We start from the raw sequence: 17117 nt of genomic DNA on the forward strand, positions 1-17117 counted from the left end.
TGGATATTGTTATTAAAATGTCCATGATCTCATACTAATGTTATTACAATTTCACTGGATCCCTCAGAGCTCCTGGCTAATAGAGAAAAGAACTGGGACTTAGCAAGAAACCGCATGGGGAAGGGGAACAGTTATGTGTATTGTTTGGTTAGATTACAGACGCCTTACTATGTCAGACTCTTGTGATCCTTCCTGAATACTGGGTAACACCAGTTCACCAGAGGAGTCGAAGACTGGCACTTGCTGGGTGATGAAGGTTTGATCTTGAGGCTTACTTTCATCCCTGCAATAATGACAAAGTAACAGACTTATCAACAACTATACACACATGGAACTTGGTTCAGAACAACAGACTTGTTATATTACTCTCACTCAGTTCTGGTGTGCATATGATGCCAACAACAACCACTGTGATCAGGCTCACGTTCATTGCTTTGTCAAGAGAGCTTACCCAGACTCCTGTGTTTTTCCATCATCAGGAACAACGTAGTCTGGAACTGGAGGTCTAGAACTCTGGCTGTATTTCCTGTGGTGGGTATAAGTTAACAATGAGGCAGTGTCTCCTTATGCCCTGTACTTCAGCTGCATTTTAAAACTGCTAAATGGAAATGCCTCAGTTGGATGGGCATCTTATTTTCAAAAATGAACTTTTACACACACATAGAGGTAGTATAATATTAGGCAAGTTAATTTAAACTTATATTCTCTTAAAGTTGAGACATGTTGAACTTAAGAAATGGAAATATTTATGAAGATAATCATGATGATACTCACACAATAGCTGTTAATGGTGAGAGGCAATGTTGAATCAGTACTGACCAAAAGCAAAGCCAAAAAATCCCTTTCCCACAAAAAAAAATCTCAAAACACAGGAAACTTGCCCAATGGAGATAGACCCAGTATGAAAATTTTCCCTTATACTTTGGAAAGTCTAGTTTAAGAACAGGAACTAAACATCATTAACACAATTCTCGAATTTGAAAGTGAGCTTAACAGAGTTACAAAATGTATAGTTAGTTGATTTGCCAGCAGATAAAGACACACCCCACTCCTAAAACTTGTCCTCAATTAGGTGCACAAGAAAGCAGCATAACCCATTCAAAATCTGGCTATATTAAATAGTCCAAACATAATGACTAATTTGACAATGACAAGGACATGAAACAAAAAAATGTACTTTATAGATAATGCTGGTGCCTGAGTATAGCCAGAGTGATTGCCGATGCATTGAAGGGGACAGGTTATTGGTTACACTCCTTTGACTTAGTTCAATCACAAAGAAAAATATTGTACTGTTGTAGTCACAGTCATATACAACCAACTGAAATCTTATCAACCTCTTAATTATTCCATTTGCCTTGGAAGACCTTTTATCATCTAATTCTTCCCCATCTGGTTTGAGTTTTCTCATTTAATCTCATCTCCATCCCAACATTTCACCTTCCTATTCCTATCTTAGTTTTCCTTCATTCAACAGACTTAGCCATCATCCCATTACAGCCAGGTCCAAGTTCATTGCTCTTGTATGAAAGATTTCACCCAAATTCCTTTGTTTCTCCAGAGTTGAAAACAACAGTGTGGAACTTGAGGCCTGGTACCCTAGCTGTATTTCCTGGGGTACAGAAAAGTCAACTCACAATGAGACACACATTCAGTACCTACAGTCTGGATTCCACCCCATCTCTTTAATAAAACTCTTTGAAAGGCTACCAGAGACACAAAGGCCATTTCAAAATGCTCCATCTTCCAGTTACTCTGTAATTCTTTAAACTCTCCTCTTTTGGTTGTACTCTTCTTTTTGTTCTCCTGTTCATAAGTTGTGGTTATTCCTAAAGGTTCTAGCCTCAGCCTCTATTCTTGTACCTTCATCTGCTCTCCTAGACTCCACTACCAATTTTCACTAAACATTCTCAAACTCCCTCCGTAACCTCTCATGTAAAATCACTGTTTACAAATGCCTTAAGTATTTTTCACTTCAGTACATTGCTATCATTCCTGGGTCAACAATGAAAATACAACTTCGTGTTTCTTCTGTCTAGAATGTTTTTTCCTTCCCTCTTTTGTTCCAGTCTACCTTATAGAAATCAGCTCAAGCTTTTACTTACTCAGAAACTTTCCTGATCTTCCCCGTTAGGTCAGACTCCCCTAATCTAGGCTCTCTTATCTCTATATACCACTACTTAGAACCTATGTCACAGTTGTATGATGATTTGAATATTTTTCTTCCCACGTAGACCATAAACTCCCTGAAATCAAGCATGTCTTTATTTGCTCAACACTATATCCTCAATAAATAGTTGGCACTCAGTATATATATATATGTGTGTTAAATGAATTAATAGATGGATTAAATGAAATTTAAACACTTCCCTCATCCTGGCTTTCCAGATTTTTCATTTGCCTTTCATACCACCATTCCTTCATTTCTTAAGCTAAAAAACTTGAACATTTACTCTTCCTTTTCTTTATTCCTTTTGTCCTTTATCACCAAGTCCTGTTTCTCATTCCATAGTGTCCTTCAGTTTCTCACCTTTACTCTAACTGCCCCGACTCTTGCCTAAACCCCTCACCACTGCATGCCCAGAGTAGTGCAGCAGCTTCTGCTGGTCCCAAATCTATTTCTGTCCTCCAGTCCATCATACGTTTCACTGTGTGAGGTTCACTCTGTGAACCCTTCCAATGAGAGTATGAGAGTAAAGCTTACTGCTCTTGGTATTCCTTCAAGGCAGAGAAGAAAAGTGTGTTACTTTACTCTAGAATCTATAATAGCGTAAGTTTAGGATTTTCTGCATAGTTTTTTAAACTCATCATAATTTAATCTATAGATTAAACCTTATTTCTAACTACTAATTACTCTCTAGCATCACCAAATTTCCTCAAACCAGGCAGTTTTTCCTAATGTTCCCTAAATACCCCACACCCATTTCTACCTCTGGGCTTTTTCTCTGTCTGCTAAGCCCCTTGCATAATGTGCCCTTCCTGCTTTCTCTACTATACCACCATCCTACAGGGTACCCCACAGAGCCACCCTTTTTCAGTCTTCCCTGACTACTTTAGCCCACTGACATTGTCTGAACTCCAATTATACTTTATTTTGCCACCTAATTTTTTCCTTGTTATGCTTGGTTTTGTTTGGGCAACCAAATTGTAAGCTCTTTGAGACCAAGGGCAATGTCTCTTAATTCTTTTAAATCCCCATGGTACCATGGTGCCATGCGTTTAACAAGCAATCCATAGGTGGTTGATTTATTTTAGCCACTTTATAGTTCATTACCAAGGTTATAGTCACTGATAAAACATAGTGAAAAGAGAGAGTGAAACTCATCATTAAAAAGAATTATTGGGAATACCCATGGATTTCGGTTTTCCTTTCTAGGTCTTTTTCTTCATATTAGAGATTCCCTTGATTAATAATCAGCTTTAAAATCATTTATTTATCTTTGCAGGCCAGTACAAAACCTTAACAATTGTTATGCTTCTCTTTAGTTACCACTCCTTCAGCTGAGCAATGCTATACCTTCTTAGCAAGCATTACCTTAAACATCTAAGATTAATGGATCTTCCCCCCTTTAATTTTAATTCCTCTTGCATTTTTGTGCTCACTTACACATTTCCCATTCTTTCTCTCTGGGAGTTGCAGTAGCTAAGCAGTATGACCATTTTATATTTTCTGGTCCTTTCCCATTCCCTTAATTCTAAGTGAGAATATGTTCATTGTTCCTATGTGGTTTGTAGGTTTGATAACTACTTGGTATTTCACTACTGAAATAGGGAGTTACCTAGGAACAAAGCCATTCATTTTTGCAAACAGCAACCTCAAGACTTTCTCCTTCTGCTCCCAGGTCAAATCTCCAATATCCACATTTCCTTGAATATCTGTCCTAAAGAATTTCAAAGAAAAAATATGGTCAAAGTAAGCATCTCTTCTTTTTTAAAAATATAAAATATTCAAACATGAGAAAAGAGAAATTCCAAACCATAACTGAATATTAAGAGGTTTCCAAATGTAATGACTCCAAAGCAAACTATCTTCATTACAAAATCACCAAGTTAAAAAGGATATCAATATGTTGGCCAATCTGAAGTGTTGTGTAGTCATCAAAATGAAAGTAAGAAAAACTATAACAACATGAAAAAAATCTGCGCTCAAACATTAAGCAAATAAGCAAAGTAGAAAGTTGTAATGCAACGTTATCTACCCAAATACACACAAAGACAAAAGGAACAAGAAAAAAACATTTGTTTGGTGAAATTATTGATAAATTCCTTTTAGCACTTCTTTAGCATTAGATATTTTGCTATGAAAACAGAGTGATAAGAGGTAAATTTATAAAATAGCATGTAACTTATCTAGTCTATTTCTTATCTCCAAATAAGGCTGCATCTAAGCCTCCCAGGCAGGTACAGACTGAATCCCTTAGAAAAGTTATGGTATAGATAAGTCTACTTGCTAATTTACAAAAGCTGACTGACATGCAGATAGAGTACTAACATTGTACAATGTAAGAAATACTTTTGCATTTGGGTCATTTAGGTTTTCCTTAAGTTTAGGTTTTGCCTTATGATCACCATGCGCTTTGGTTGTCCTTCCCCAATCTGCCTCCTAAGCAGATAATGTAATATTTTAACTACCATTTCTGCCTTCCTGGTAGAGCCAATAGGACACTGGGGTTAAGGTGATAAGTTGCTCAGAAGGCAGAATAGGAATAACAATGTGGAGAATCATTTTATGAACCTTCCTCTGAAAATTTATATACCACTTAATATACAGTACATTTAAAAACATAAAAGAAACTGCCTTATGTATGGTAGGGACTCAACTTGCTTGACTTATTAAATAAAAAAGAAAATTACAGTGACTCTCTTGGTAATAGAATTGTTATTACAGACTTCTGAATATGGCAAGAAAGTAAAAAAATTATAATATGGACATTTTTTGAAGAAGAGTCTTATCTTTCAAAAGCCACTGACCATGTCCAACCTTCGCAACAGCTATATAACTTTAAAGAACCCACAAATTAGTCCATTACAAAATAATTTAAAGCAGAAAGCACATTTGGAAGCCCTCTTAATAAAATGTTAAGTACATAGTAGTAGGGAGTCCTTTTAAGTTTCTTAAGGCCTTTGAAGAATCTAATTGTGTTGGGATATAAAAAATTTTTTAAGAATAACGTTTAAAATGCACTATAATTTAATCCATGGTTTACAGGGGGAAAGGTATTTTAACAGATAAAAATGCTAACAAGAAAAATCATTGTATATAGTCTACAACTGCCTCAATAATTCTACTTTATCATAGTGGCAGTAGATCTATACAGTGTATTTCAGAACCCTGTTGGGGACTTTTGGTTAATACAGTGATGAGGGGGCACTACTGGCTGTCCTCCAATCCATAGGACAGTTCTGTACAATAGAGTTGTTACAAAGAAAGTTGTCCTCTTTCATTTTTTGATTTTTTAAATTATAGGTTTAATTAGATATTATTACCTATGAATTTTATCTCAGAATAGTAAAAGAAACACTACAAAATATTTGTGGAAGTGTGTTTATCAAAAATGTTTAACTTGAATCTAATCAAACTTTTATAATGAATATATAGGAAACAAAGGAACATGTTAAAAGATATTACAATGACATTCAAAATGGAACAAGTAATCTAGTCCTTTTAACAAGTCTGTCACACAAAAAGTGGGGGGGGGGGCATCTTAAGAAAACCTACTAAGCCCCACACACTATGCTAAGCATAGGGGTTACAAAGATAAGTAAGGTAATTCCTCTTCTCAAGTAACTTACTGAGTAATCTATTCAGTACTTAGACATTATCAAACTGAACTTTTCAGGGTTTTTATTTCTCTAAAGAGCACAAAAACAGCAGTACAGAAGATAAAATTTTAAAGCAGTATTAGTACCATTTATTGGCCTCCATAAGATCCTGGTTCACACTATTGGTGCTGTGCTCTCTGCCATCAAATGTTCGGATTTTGGGGTATTCTGTTCTCCCTGCACATGCCTCTCTCATTTTAAAGTTGAAAGCAGCTTGTGCTACCTGTTTATAATGCTTCCTGCTAAATAGGATCTGTTGCTTTACTTGGTGTAGAGCATCTAAAAAGAATCTTTCCACTTCTGTTCTCTCGTCTAGTATGTTCTTGGCCAGCTTCTTCACTCGATTCATTTCCCTGTTCTTCATCTGAAGAAGTTGCTGCAGCTTGAAAATTTCAACCTGACCCGCTTGGTTCTGTATCATTGACTGCTGCTGCAGTTTTAAAACTTCAGTCTCAAACTCTTTGGTCATACAACTCAGGGCATTCTCCAAGTTCACCACCTTCTTCTGAAGAGTTTGGATTTGTGATCTCTGCTGGGTAAGTTGCATTATCTTTTCCTTAACCAACAGATCATTGATCTCCTAAAACAGAAAGATGAGAGAAGTGAGAGATTTTTTTTTTTTAATCAATTTCAGAACTTAAAAGTTCCTAATTTCCATTATTTCATGAGATTTGAGTTTGATGCCAGCTTGAAATGGTGATTTTTCGTATTCTGTGCATAAAGAGTAAGAAACATCAAGAGTCACTGTCTGGACTTACAAAGGCCATGGATTTTGCTAATTAAGAAAGCATCCTTCCTCTAAAATCCTGAAATTATTCAATATTTTATATTATCAATAGGATATTCTAAAATCAGTAAGACTATACAGTAAAACATTAACAACTACAGACTGGAAGCTGTAGCAGTCTGCTAGCTGCCTATTGCAATGTCCATTTTCCATTTCCTCCTTACTAATAAAACCCCAACTTTATTCAGAAAGGCAGTAAGCAACTGAAAAATCCCAGTTTCCCTTGTAGTTCAGCAAAGCCATGTGACTAAGTTCTGATCAAAGGGATGCAAATAGAAACTGTGCAGGACATCCAGGAAGACCTCTAAAGGAAGGGGCATATTGTTTTCCTTCTTGTCCTTCTTCCTTCCTATTGTTTGAGTAATGGCTAGAGCTCCAGCAGCTGCTGGGGGCCATGAGGCATTATATCCAAGGATATAAGCCATATGTTGCAGAACAAAGTAAAGGAACCTGAGTCTCTGTTGACTTTGTGGCACCACCATTCCAGCTCTGAATTGCTTACCTCCAGACTTCCTTTAGGGGAGAGAATAAACCCTTACGTAGTAAAGCCATTGTTGGCAGGGCTTCTACTCACAGCTGAGAACCTATTCCTGAGTGATTCAGGGACCAACTCTAGGGAAAGTAAAATAAATAGCAAGGTAGTAGAGGACAGGAGTTAATTTAAAGTTATGGTATATTATTTATAAAGCCAAGTTGAAAGTTTCTTACAAACCATTCAGTATTAACTTCTCAGACAAGAAAAAATACATCACCCAGACAGAAGAAAAAAGGTCCTATTGTCCTTATGTAACATTACTATACTCAGTTCTTAGTATTCACCAACCCATTCTTTTTTAAAAAGTTAGGAAAGAAGATCTAAATGAGAATGCGAACCTTTTGCTGTAAAAGGAAAGTCTGAGTCTCTTGCAACTTCTGGGAGTTTTTCTGTAGAGCATCGGCTTCCTTCAGGTGGTATGCAAGAGCTTTCTGGAGATAAACATTCTCTTTAAAAACAGTTCTTCCAGCATTGTTCAATTGCCTGAAATAGATATAAGATCCCAAAACACAGATCTGAGTTTTAGACATTACCAAACTGGAATAAAGACTGCTTTATCCCTGACATTAATAATAATGACCACCACTTACTCAGCCTATGGTGGGTATTCAGTCATTAGGTATGGATCTTAAGAACTATGTTCTCACCAACGGGAAAGTAAAAAGTACTGTGTTACTTCCAGTCCAAGGCAATTAAGAGCAGGCATGAGTTTCCCATGCTCTCTCTGTCCATGTGACCGGATGTGAAGAACAGGATGGAAGCAGCCCAGGTTCCTGAATTGTAACTGGAGTCGAGCTGCCAGACTCTTACTGGATTGTTACATAAGAAAGAAATAAGCCATTGAGACTTAGTTTATTTAGTAACACAACACAGATTAGTGTTACTTTCATTGATATACCTCATGGCAACACTGCATGGTGGCTATCATTAACACCATTTTTAGATGAAGAAATTTAATTTCAAAAAAGTTAAGAAATCTTCCTATAGTCAATTCATATACATGTTGAGATCCAAAGTGTAACTTCAAAGCCCAGGTTCTTCCTCCACACCATGCTGCTACCAAAAGGGTGAATGGAAAAGGGGTGGGACATGAACAGAAAGAAATAGTGAAGAAAAGTAAACCAGAAAACTTGAAGAAATCAAACCAGGAGAGAAGGGGGTAGACACCGTAAGAACAAAACAGACTAGCAAAGAGGTGAGAAAGGCTATTAGAAAGAAAAAGGAGGCAGCAATCTCTTACACAACAGCTTCATGGTGGGCTCTATCTGCCAGCATTATTATCTTCTTTTCAGCCTCTTGTTCTAGACGGTGCTAAAAAAAAAATAGGCTGTTTTAATAGAGAGTTACATTTCTAACCACAAATTTTACATATCAAAAGTTAAGTATGTATCTTATAATGTCAAATAAAACACTCCTGTCCACATGACCCAAGGCGAAGTACTCTATGTACTAGCAGAGGAGCCAGCAAAGAGGATAGTGTGAAAATAGGAACCTACGGGTACCTCCCAGTTTCCCCATTAAAGAAGGAAAATGACATATATATAGAAATAAAATCTACATCAGTATTGGAAATTTCTGCTAAATACAATATGATGAGAATCATTTATTTATTCATTCAATAAATTCCTATTGAGCACTAATAGTGTACCAGATGTTTTAGATACTAGAAATCCTGTAGTGAATAAAACAGATAAGGTTCCTGTTCTCATGGAGCTTATATTCTAGGATGAGATCCAAATAATAATAATAATTAAAATGTATAGAGCATTTACTATGTGCCAGGCATGGTTCTTCACATGTATTATTTACTTCTCACAACAATGTAATTAGATACCTATGAATTAGGTACTTACTGTTATCCCCAAAGACAAGGCCTGAGGAAACTGAGGGAAAGAGGTTAGTGACTTGCCCAAAATCATATAGCTAGTAGATGGCAGAGAAGGGAGTCATATGCAGGCAATTTGATGCTATACAGCCTCCTTAACAAGTAAACAAATAAGAGAATGAGTAGACTGTAATAAGTCTATAAATGAAATAAATGGGGAAATGAGATAGTAACTGAGGGAGGTAATTTTAGATTGGGGCTTAGGGACTATCTCTTTGAAGGAATGACATTTGAGCTCTGAAGAGTAAGAATGAGGATACGCCCGAGCTAGAGGAAGAACACTTCAGGAAGAGGGAAGAGCAAGCACAAAAATACCCGGGTGGGAAAGGGTTACATGGGAAAACAAAATACCAGTAACCTGAGGAAAGTCCTTTATATAATCAGGTGGAATATGCTGAGGTATGAGATGAATGAACAGGGCTTACTGGAAAGCTCACTGCCATGGACCAGCAGCACTGGGGCTCAAACCAGAGTAGGAATTTCTGTCTAACCATGAAGTTTGTACCTAACATGGAGAGGCAGATACCACGGTGGCTGGCCAGCCCAACACTCATTCTCATCCTCCTTTTTCCTTCCCAACTTCTACCAGTGACTAGAAAAACAATGGAAAGTTGATGTCTTGGAATACAGATAAATACACTTTGTTCTAGTACACAAAATATTTATCAGTTAGTGCAAATATGCCGTACCTTTTCTTCAAAAAATTTGCCTTCCAATCTTCTAAGAGTCTCCTGATGTTTCTGCTCTGTGTTCCTTAAATCCTCCTTCAGCTAAAATTAAAATAACATAAAAACCAAAAATGGTCAATAGGAAAGGGGCGGAGGTTGGAGCATATTCCTAGAAAATTCTCAATCAAGAAATATTTTCTGTTGTGCATTACCTCTTAATCCTGAACACACAAGAAAATTCCATGTCCCTCCCTCTGAGTACCATATTTCTCACAACTGGCTATAGGTTTGCAAGATCAGAAAACCTTTCTTAAAAGGTTTTCCTGAATAACAGTTCTTAGAACATTCAGATAAGTTATTATCATAATCATATTTTCCAAATATCTTCATTTTAAACATGTGGACTCACGGAAACATAATATTAAGAATTGAAAGGAACTTAGGAGTCAGACTATACAAATCTCCCACCTAATATAGGACTCTCTTCTATGAGAAAAATATCTAGAGACAAAAGTATCACTAATTCAGATCTTAATGATTCACTAAGCTGCCCTTTAAGAGCTTCCATTTTTAGAAAATTCTTCCTAGTATTAATTTAAAAAATATCTCCCCATGATTCCTACAGATGGATTCTTCTAGCCTCTAAAACTATATCAAATAAAAAGGACATAAAAATCTTCTAAGCAAAGAAAGTTAAAGCTATGATCCTGAAGGCTATACTTACTAGCAAGAACCGATCATATTGAAATAGGCATGCTCAATCTAACATTCATGCCACAAATAAGAGAGTAGAGAAGGGCTTTCCATCAGACAGACCAGAGTTCAACTATTACGTCTCTCAGCTACCAGCTGTTTGGGCAAATATCTTCTCCAAGTCTCAGTTCTCCAGGGTAAAAAGAGGATAATAATAGTAGCTATCTCACAGGGGTGTGGCAAGGGTTAAATAACAAGTGATACATGTAAAGTACTTAGAAGAGTAACCATGTAACATAAAGGTTAGTTATTATTATGTCTAATATTGTCTTCCCTTGTACTTAACACTTTTCCTTACTGTGATCTCTGTTCTAACTGTATTAAATCTCCATTTGATCCATATCATAGGAGCTCTTTCAGATGATCTTCTTTATCCATCTATTTCTTATACAGTTTTAAAAAATGGCCTCTTACATTGTCAAAGATGTTTAAAATTAATATCAATACACAAATTTATGGAAAAGTCTACCATCCCAGTGGGGGGGGGGGGGTGGACCTTTCATTTTCCATTGGGCTCCCTCAAAAATCTAATAAATAAACAAAGTTAATAAATAAATCTTTTGAAAGGTAATTATGCAATGCTTATCAAAAACTTCAAAAGTTCATGTTCTAATTTAACCTATAAATTCCACTATAACTTCTAAGAATTTATCCTAAAAACTAATTAAAATACAGAAAAAATACTCTGTTACTTAGATGTTCCTCAGTTTATAGTAGTAAAAAATTAGAAAGTCCAAATGTCCAACAAAAAGGGACCAATTAATAAATCATGACACATCTACCCAATGGAATTCCATTCATCTAGTCAAAAGGTTTTACAGAAAAATACGTAATGGCATTGAAAAGTGTTCACAATATATAAAGTGAAAAAATCAGGTTAACAAACAATTTGTACATAACGACCTCATTTTTGTAAAAATAGCATATAGATACTTTAAAATATGTTTATGCATAGCAGAGGGGAGAAAAGGAAAGACAACACAGCAAAATATTAACCATGGTTACCTCACGGGAGTGTAGTTGTTGGGAGGCTTTTCATTTTCTTCTTTATCAGCTAAATTTGATGAAACGTGTATTATCACTTTGTCAAAACAAGAAAGACTAAAAAAACTTATTTTAAAAATACTAACTGCAACCTACCAATGTATCCTACTTCTGTTAATCAGGTAGATGGAAATCATTTTTTCTTTGAATTTATGCTTTTAATACCTTTGGATAATCTAAATTTAATTAGCCTCTTTTCAATTTGTTGAATAAATTCTATATGCACAGTATAATAAATTTTCTTCCCTTTTTCCAAGTTCATGGGCCCTACACATGCCTTAATTCTTCCATATTTGAGATTCTACAGAACCACCTTATTTTTTCCCATAAAGCCGGTGTCTTTTACCTTCGCATTTTAAGTCTTCCTGGACCATTAGCCCTCTTTGAAAGGTCTGAAATCTATTTCTCCACTAGGTGGCAACATTGTCCTTTAAAAAAAAATCACACTAAGGCCCAATAGAAATAATTAGCTACTAATTCACTTTCAGACTGTATACCTACACCTAGGATGGCTATTTTGAGAGTTCCTGAAAAGTTAAGGAACTTAACTTGATTCAATCTGTAGCATTTTCATATAAAACAAAACTAGATATTCTTTCTAGAAAACTTTCTGGCTTTATTGAGGAATTGCTGACAAAATGTATATTTCAGGTGTACATCATGATGATTTGATATATGTACACATTGTAAAAGGATTCTCCCCATATAGTTAGTAGAAAACTTGATATTCCTTCAATTACATTTTAAATAAAAGATTTGCTCAGCATTTAACAAAGATTTATTGAGCATTATTGTGTATTTGTATTTTGATGAATACAAAGGACAGTACTGTAGATACCTCAAAGAATTTACTGTCTAGCAGGGGAGATAAGACAAATTATAAATATAATATCAAGATAGAATGGGCTAAGTGGTATAAAAGAAATACTAAATTCCATGGAAATACACAAAAAAGAAAATTATTACTTTTTTTGCTAATAATCTTTAAAATTTTTTTCACTTTTTTCCAGCTTAATTGAATATAATTGATATCTGATATTGTGTACAGTGTGTTGATTTGATACACCTAAATATTGCAAAATGATTACTACTGTAGCATTAGCTAACACTTCCATCATGTCACAAAATTACCATTTCTTTTTTGTGGTGAGAACATTTAAGAGCTACTCTCTGAGCAACTTTCAAGTATATAATACAGTATTATCAGTTATAATCACCATACTGTACATTAGATTCCTAAGAACTTGTCAATCTTCTAACTGGAAGTTTGTACCCTTTGACCTACATTTCCCCATTTCCCCCCTCCCCCCAGCTCAGGTAACCACCACTCTGAGTTCAGTTTTTTTTAAGATTCTACATGTAAATTATATCATACAGTATTTGTCTTTCTCTCTCTGACTTATTTCACTTAGTATAATGCCGTTAAGTTTCATCTGAGTTGTCACAAATAGCAGGAAGAAAATTATTACTTTTAAACAGGACTGTGGGGAAGTCCTCATGGATAACATGAATTTGTGCCAAGGCTTTGAAGAAAAAGTAAAATTTAATGGACAGCATTCTATCAGGAGTATATTCCAGATAGAAGAAACAGTGTAAACATGAAAAAGGCAGAAAAGACTTCAGGGAGCATCCAGGTTGGGTGGATTAAAGGGGTTATGTAAGGGAAAGTATAGGAAAAGGAAATACTATATTCCAAAGCAGGCGTAGCGTCTTGATTTTCACCCTAAGGTGTCTGGACAATATTCTGTTTAGAGAAATACTAAAGACATTTCTTGAGGGAGGTGAGCAGAACATCATCCGAACTGATATTTTCAGATTATTCCTGCAATAGTGTGTAATTAGGACTGTAGTGGTGTGGTGGATTTAAAATATGTCCATATCTTCTCTGACAGCCCTCCCTTCAAATGATGGAACCCACCCTTAGAATGTGGGTCAGACTTAGGGATTCACTTCTAACTAATAGAGTATGTCAGAAGTAATGCTATATGATTTCCAAGGCGAGGTTAAGAAAAGGATAGCTTCAGTCAGGCTTTCTCTTGGATTACTACTCACTCTGGGTAAAGTCATCTTCACAACCAAGTTGTTAAGACACTCAAGCAGCTTAAGAAGTCCATGTGGGAAGAAGCTGAGGCCTCCAAGTAATTATCACACCGACTTGATAGCTATGTGAGTTGGCACCTTAGAAGCAGATCCTCAAGCTCTAATCAAGCCTTTGTGTGACTGCAACCCTGGCTGATATCTTGACTGCAACTTCATGAGAGACCCTAGGCCAGAACCGCCAGCTAAACCACTCCTGAATTCCCAAATTCCATGGAAACTGTGCTTTTAACAAATGTTTATTATTGGTTTAAGCCAGTAGATTGGGGGGTAATTTGTTCTGCAGTAATGGGTAACTAATACAGGTGAAAAAGTAGTTAGAAGGATCAAGACTAAAGCTACTGGACAGGGATTCGGGACACAGGGATTTTGCTACCAGCTCTACAGCTTTCCGTGTAAGTCACTTAACACCTTTGTCTCTGTCTTCCTCATCTGTAGAATGGCTTAAATGGGCCCTAAAGTTTCTTCCAGCTCTAAGATTCTATAAATTCCATGGGAGGTTTTAATTTTATGGTTGTCCTATATCACTCATTTAGCAAGTTTTATTATTAAATACTAGTCTAGGGACTAGTGAGGAGTGACAAGTACATACAAAGTAGGTGATTTGGCTCTTTTCTATTCTTAGTTTACAAAGATTACATAACAACCCAAATAAAAAATAACTAGGGAAGATAGTTACATAACTAGTATTTTGAGGACTTTAAAGGCCTTAAAACTCATAGGAAGAAAGAATCCCCCAGAAAATACTGTTTATATAATGGTGAGCTACAGGAATTAAGAATAATGTTAAAACAGTTGTAAGAACAGTTGTAAAGCAATGAGTAATCATGCTTGTGAACAAAGTCAGCCTCATGGGAAGGTTTTGCTATAACTGTGCAATTATGATCAGAAGAGTTAAAACACATTCCTTCCAGTTTAAGAAAGTGTCTTCCCAATCCCCACCTTGCCTGAAATGTGCCAAGTCATTCCTTTAATTAGAGTTTTTAAGACTCCTCTATTAAGATTTCAAAAGTTATATAATCATAACAATAATCAAAACGTCAATAACTACTATGGTACTACTCTTACTAGGCATTAGTAGGAGCAAATGTGCTAAGTATTTTACGCACATTACATTATTTAATCCATACAACATCCCTAAGAGATAGCAGGTGTTACAGCTACATTTTACAAATGAGAAATCTGAGACTCAGAGAAGGTATCAGACTATCCAAAGCCACACAGGTATCAGCTACAGAGCCAGGACATGAAGTCCATGATCCCAACCACTACATTATCTTATTATCTACCTTATTCATTTCTTTTTCTTTTCTTTTTTTTTTTCCTATTTTTTTTACTGAAGTATAGCTGATTTACAATATTATATTAGTTTCAGGTGTACAATATAGTGATTCAGTATTTTTACAGTTATACTCCATTAAGTGTTGCTAAATAAGACACTCTTTTTTTAATTGAAGTATAATTGATGTACAATATCACATAAGTTAAGGTGTACAATATAAAGATTCACAATTTTTAAAGGTTATACTTCATTTATAGTTATAAAATATGGCTGATTCCCTGTGTCCTATATACCTTATTCTTTTTTTTTTTTCAATTTGGTAGTTAGCTAAAGGTAAACAGAAATAGGATGCAGGAACTCTAGTTTCCCATCAAAGTTTATTCTTGCTAAGTAGGGCCCAGGGTAGCCAGAGGAGAGCTTGAGAGATACTGCGAGCTTGGAAGACGTGCTGTGACTGTGAGTGAGAGGCACTGAAAGGGATAGTGGAAGGGCCTTAAATAATACTAATTGTAATAACCATAATATTAGCAGGAGTAATAATAGTAGCAGGTAATATTTATCACACAAGGCTAAGCATTTAAAACAGACTACAGGTATCCCCATTTTTTGAAAGTTCGCTTACACCACTCTGTTTCACAAAAAATCTACATCAGTACCTGTTTTCGCTAACTGAAAATAATCTGAAGAAAATTTTCATTTTTATGGAAAAAAAGGTGAAAAGCAAAAATAGTGTTCAGCAGTGAGCCATGTTATAGAGGCAGTGGGCACCCTCAGAAGCGAGGAGAGTGGCACCACCAAGCTCATCCCCCCGGGAACTACACTCAGCATCAAACTGCCATAGCTTTGAACTGTCTCTGTGAGCATCTGTGCTTTACCTAGATTTATTTTGTGCATCCATTGGCAAGGTGTGTCCTAAGGTAATTGCTTCCTTGGCTTAGGAAAGGTTTCATAGGAGCACTCTACTTTCAGATAGCAAGGGAAAACGGTATGTCATTTATTCTTCACAATGACCCTTCAGAGGTGGTACTATTCTTCTCACCTCCATGTTATAGATGAGAAACATAACAAAATATCCAAGTAGTGAAGACAGTATTTATGCTCTAGCAGTCTGACTTCAGAGCACCAGCTTTAACCCCTACATTGCATGGTGAATGGTTATCTTAGGTGGCAATACTACTTCTATTACCACTATTACTAATAATAGTAGCAGTATTCAGTTCTGTGTCAGAGCTGGCTGAGACTAAGAATTTTGCTAGCACATTGTTAGAACATTGGTAGCTTGAAATTGGCCATAATATAAGTATTTACACTAAGGAAATCAGCAAATGCTACAAATCAGGACCTTTTTTTGTAGACAGACACATACCACTGTTAATTCTCAATATGTGGCATACACTATTTTAAGCACTTTATATATATGAGCTCTGTTTAATCTTACAACAACCTTATGAACCAGTAGCTTTTATCATCCCCATTTTATTGATGAGGAAACCTAGATAAAGAGAAGATAAGTAACTTGTCCAAAGTCACAAAGTTGATTTCAGCTACTTGTGCCCAGCCCTCCTCTGTGCCATTTATTGCATTGTCATTAATGCAGTAAAACTATATTCTGAACTGAGGGAATGGAAAGAACATAGCAAGGTCAGAGAAACTTTCTGAAAAACTCAGTTTTCCTCATCCCATCCACCCCCACCCAGAGTGTCTTTTAAAATTTTCTAAAATTATCATTCATCAGTCTAAACATATTTTCCTTTAGGACTTTGCTGCTTTGCCCCTAATGTTTTCCACAGCTGTAGTTCCAAAGGTTTAACTGCTGATAAGTGTGGGAGGGTGTGTTGGCTAAGATTTGGTGAATTCACAAAGAAATCAATGAATGCTTAGGGGAAAAAGTTGTCTATCAAGACTTTCTGCATCCAGTCCTACACTAATGTATCTTCCCCTTTTCTCTCAAATAATCTCTAAAATGTCAAAGGGAATCCTTTACCATCTAACAGGGGTAAATGTCTATGAAGGCTTTTGCAAACATAAGTAGTTAATACTAATCTTCTTTAAAAAAAAAGAAAGAAAGAAAGAAAGAAATTTACATCATCTAATTCTTTCTCCACTTGGATTTTTCTCTTCTGGAATTGTTTTATTGTTTTGAGCTCTGTCTGAATCATTCCAATTTCTTTGGCTTTTTGATGGAACTGTCCCTCCAGCTCATTTATTTGCACAGTATATTTTTGTTCCTGTATATGAAAAAA

At 35.8% G+C, this 17117-nt stretch overlaps 1 protein-coding gene across 2 annotated transcripts in view; it reads right to left on the reverse strand.

Moving 5' to 3' along the window:
- Nucleotides 1–17117, reverse strand: part of BBOF1 (basal body orientation factor 1) — a 34040-nt gene that overhangs the window by 5702 nt on the left and 11221 nt on the right. The window contains exons 4-11 of one of the 2 annotated variants that reach the window (XM_074365269.1): nt 16959–17102; nt 9720–9800; nt 8386–8456; nt 7484–7628; nt 5910–6403; nt 3780–3881; nt 452–526; nt 169–283 (exon numbers count right to left, since the gene is read on the reverse strand). In XM_074365269.1, the coding sequence (XP_074221370.1) occupies nt 169–283; nt 452–526; nt 3780–3881; nt 5910–6403; nt 7484–7628; nt 8386–8456; nt 9720–9800; nt 16959–17102 (1227 nt within the window). The remainder of the gene's footprint in view (nt 1–168; nt 284–451; nt 527–3779; nt 3882–5909; nt 6404–7483; nt 7629–8385; nt 8457–9719; nt 9801–16958; nt 17103–17117) is intronic. The other variant, XM_045522898.2, reaches the window with a different exon arrangement.

The sequence above is a fragment of the Camelus bactrianus genome, chromosome 6 (genome assembly GCF_048773025.1).
Source record: "Camelus bactrianus isolate YW-2024 breed Bactrian camel chromosome 6, ASM4877302v1, whole genome shotgun sequence".
Classification (NCBI taxonomy): Eukaryota; Metazoa; Chordata; class Mammalia; order Artiodactyla; family Camelidae; genus Camelus; species Camelus bactrianus.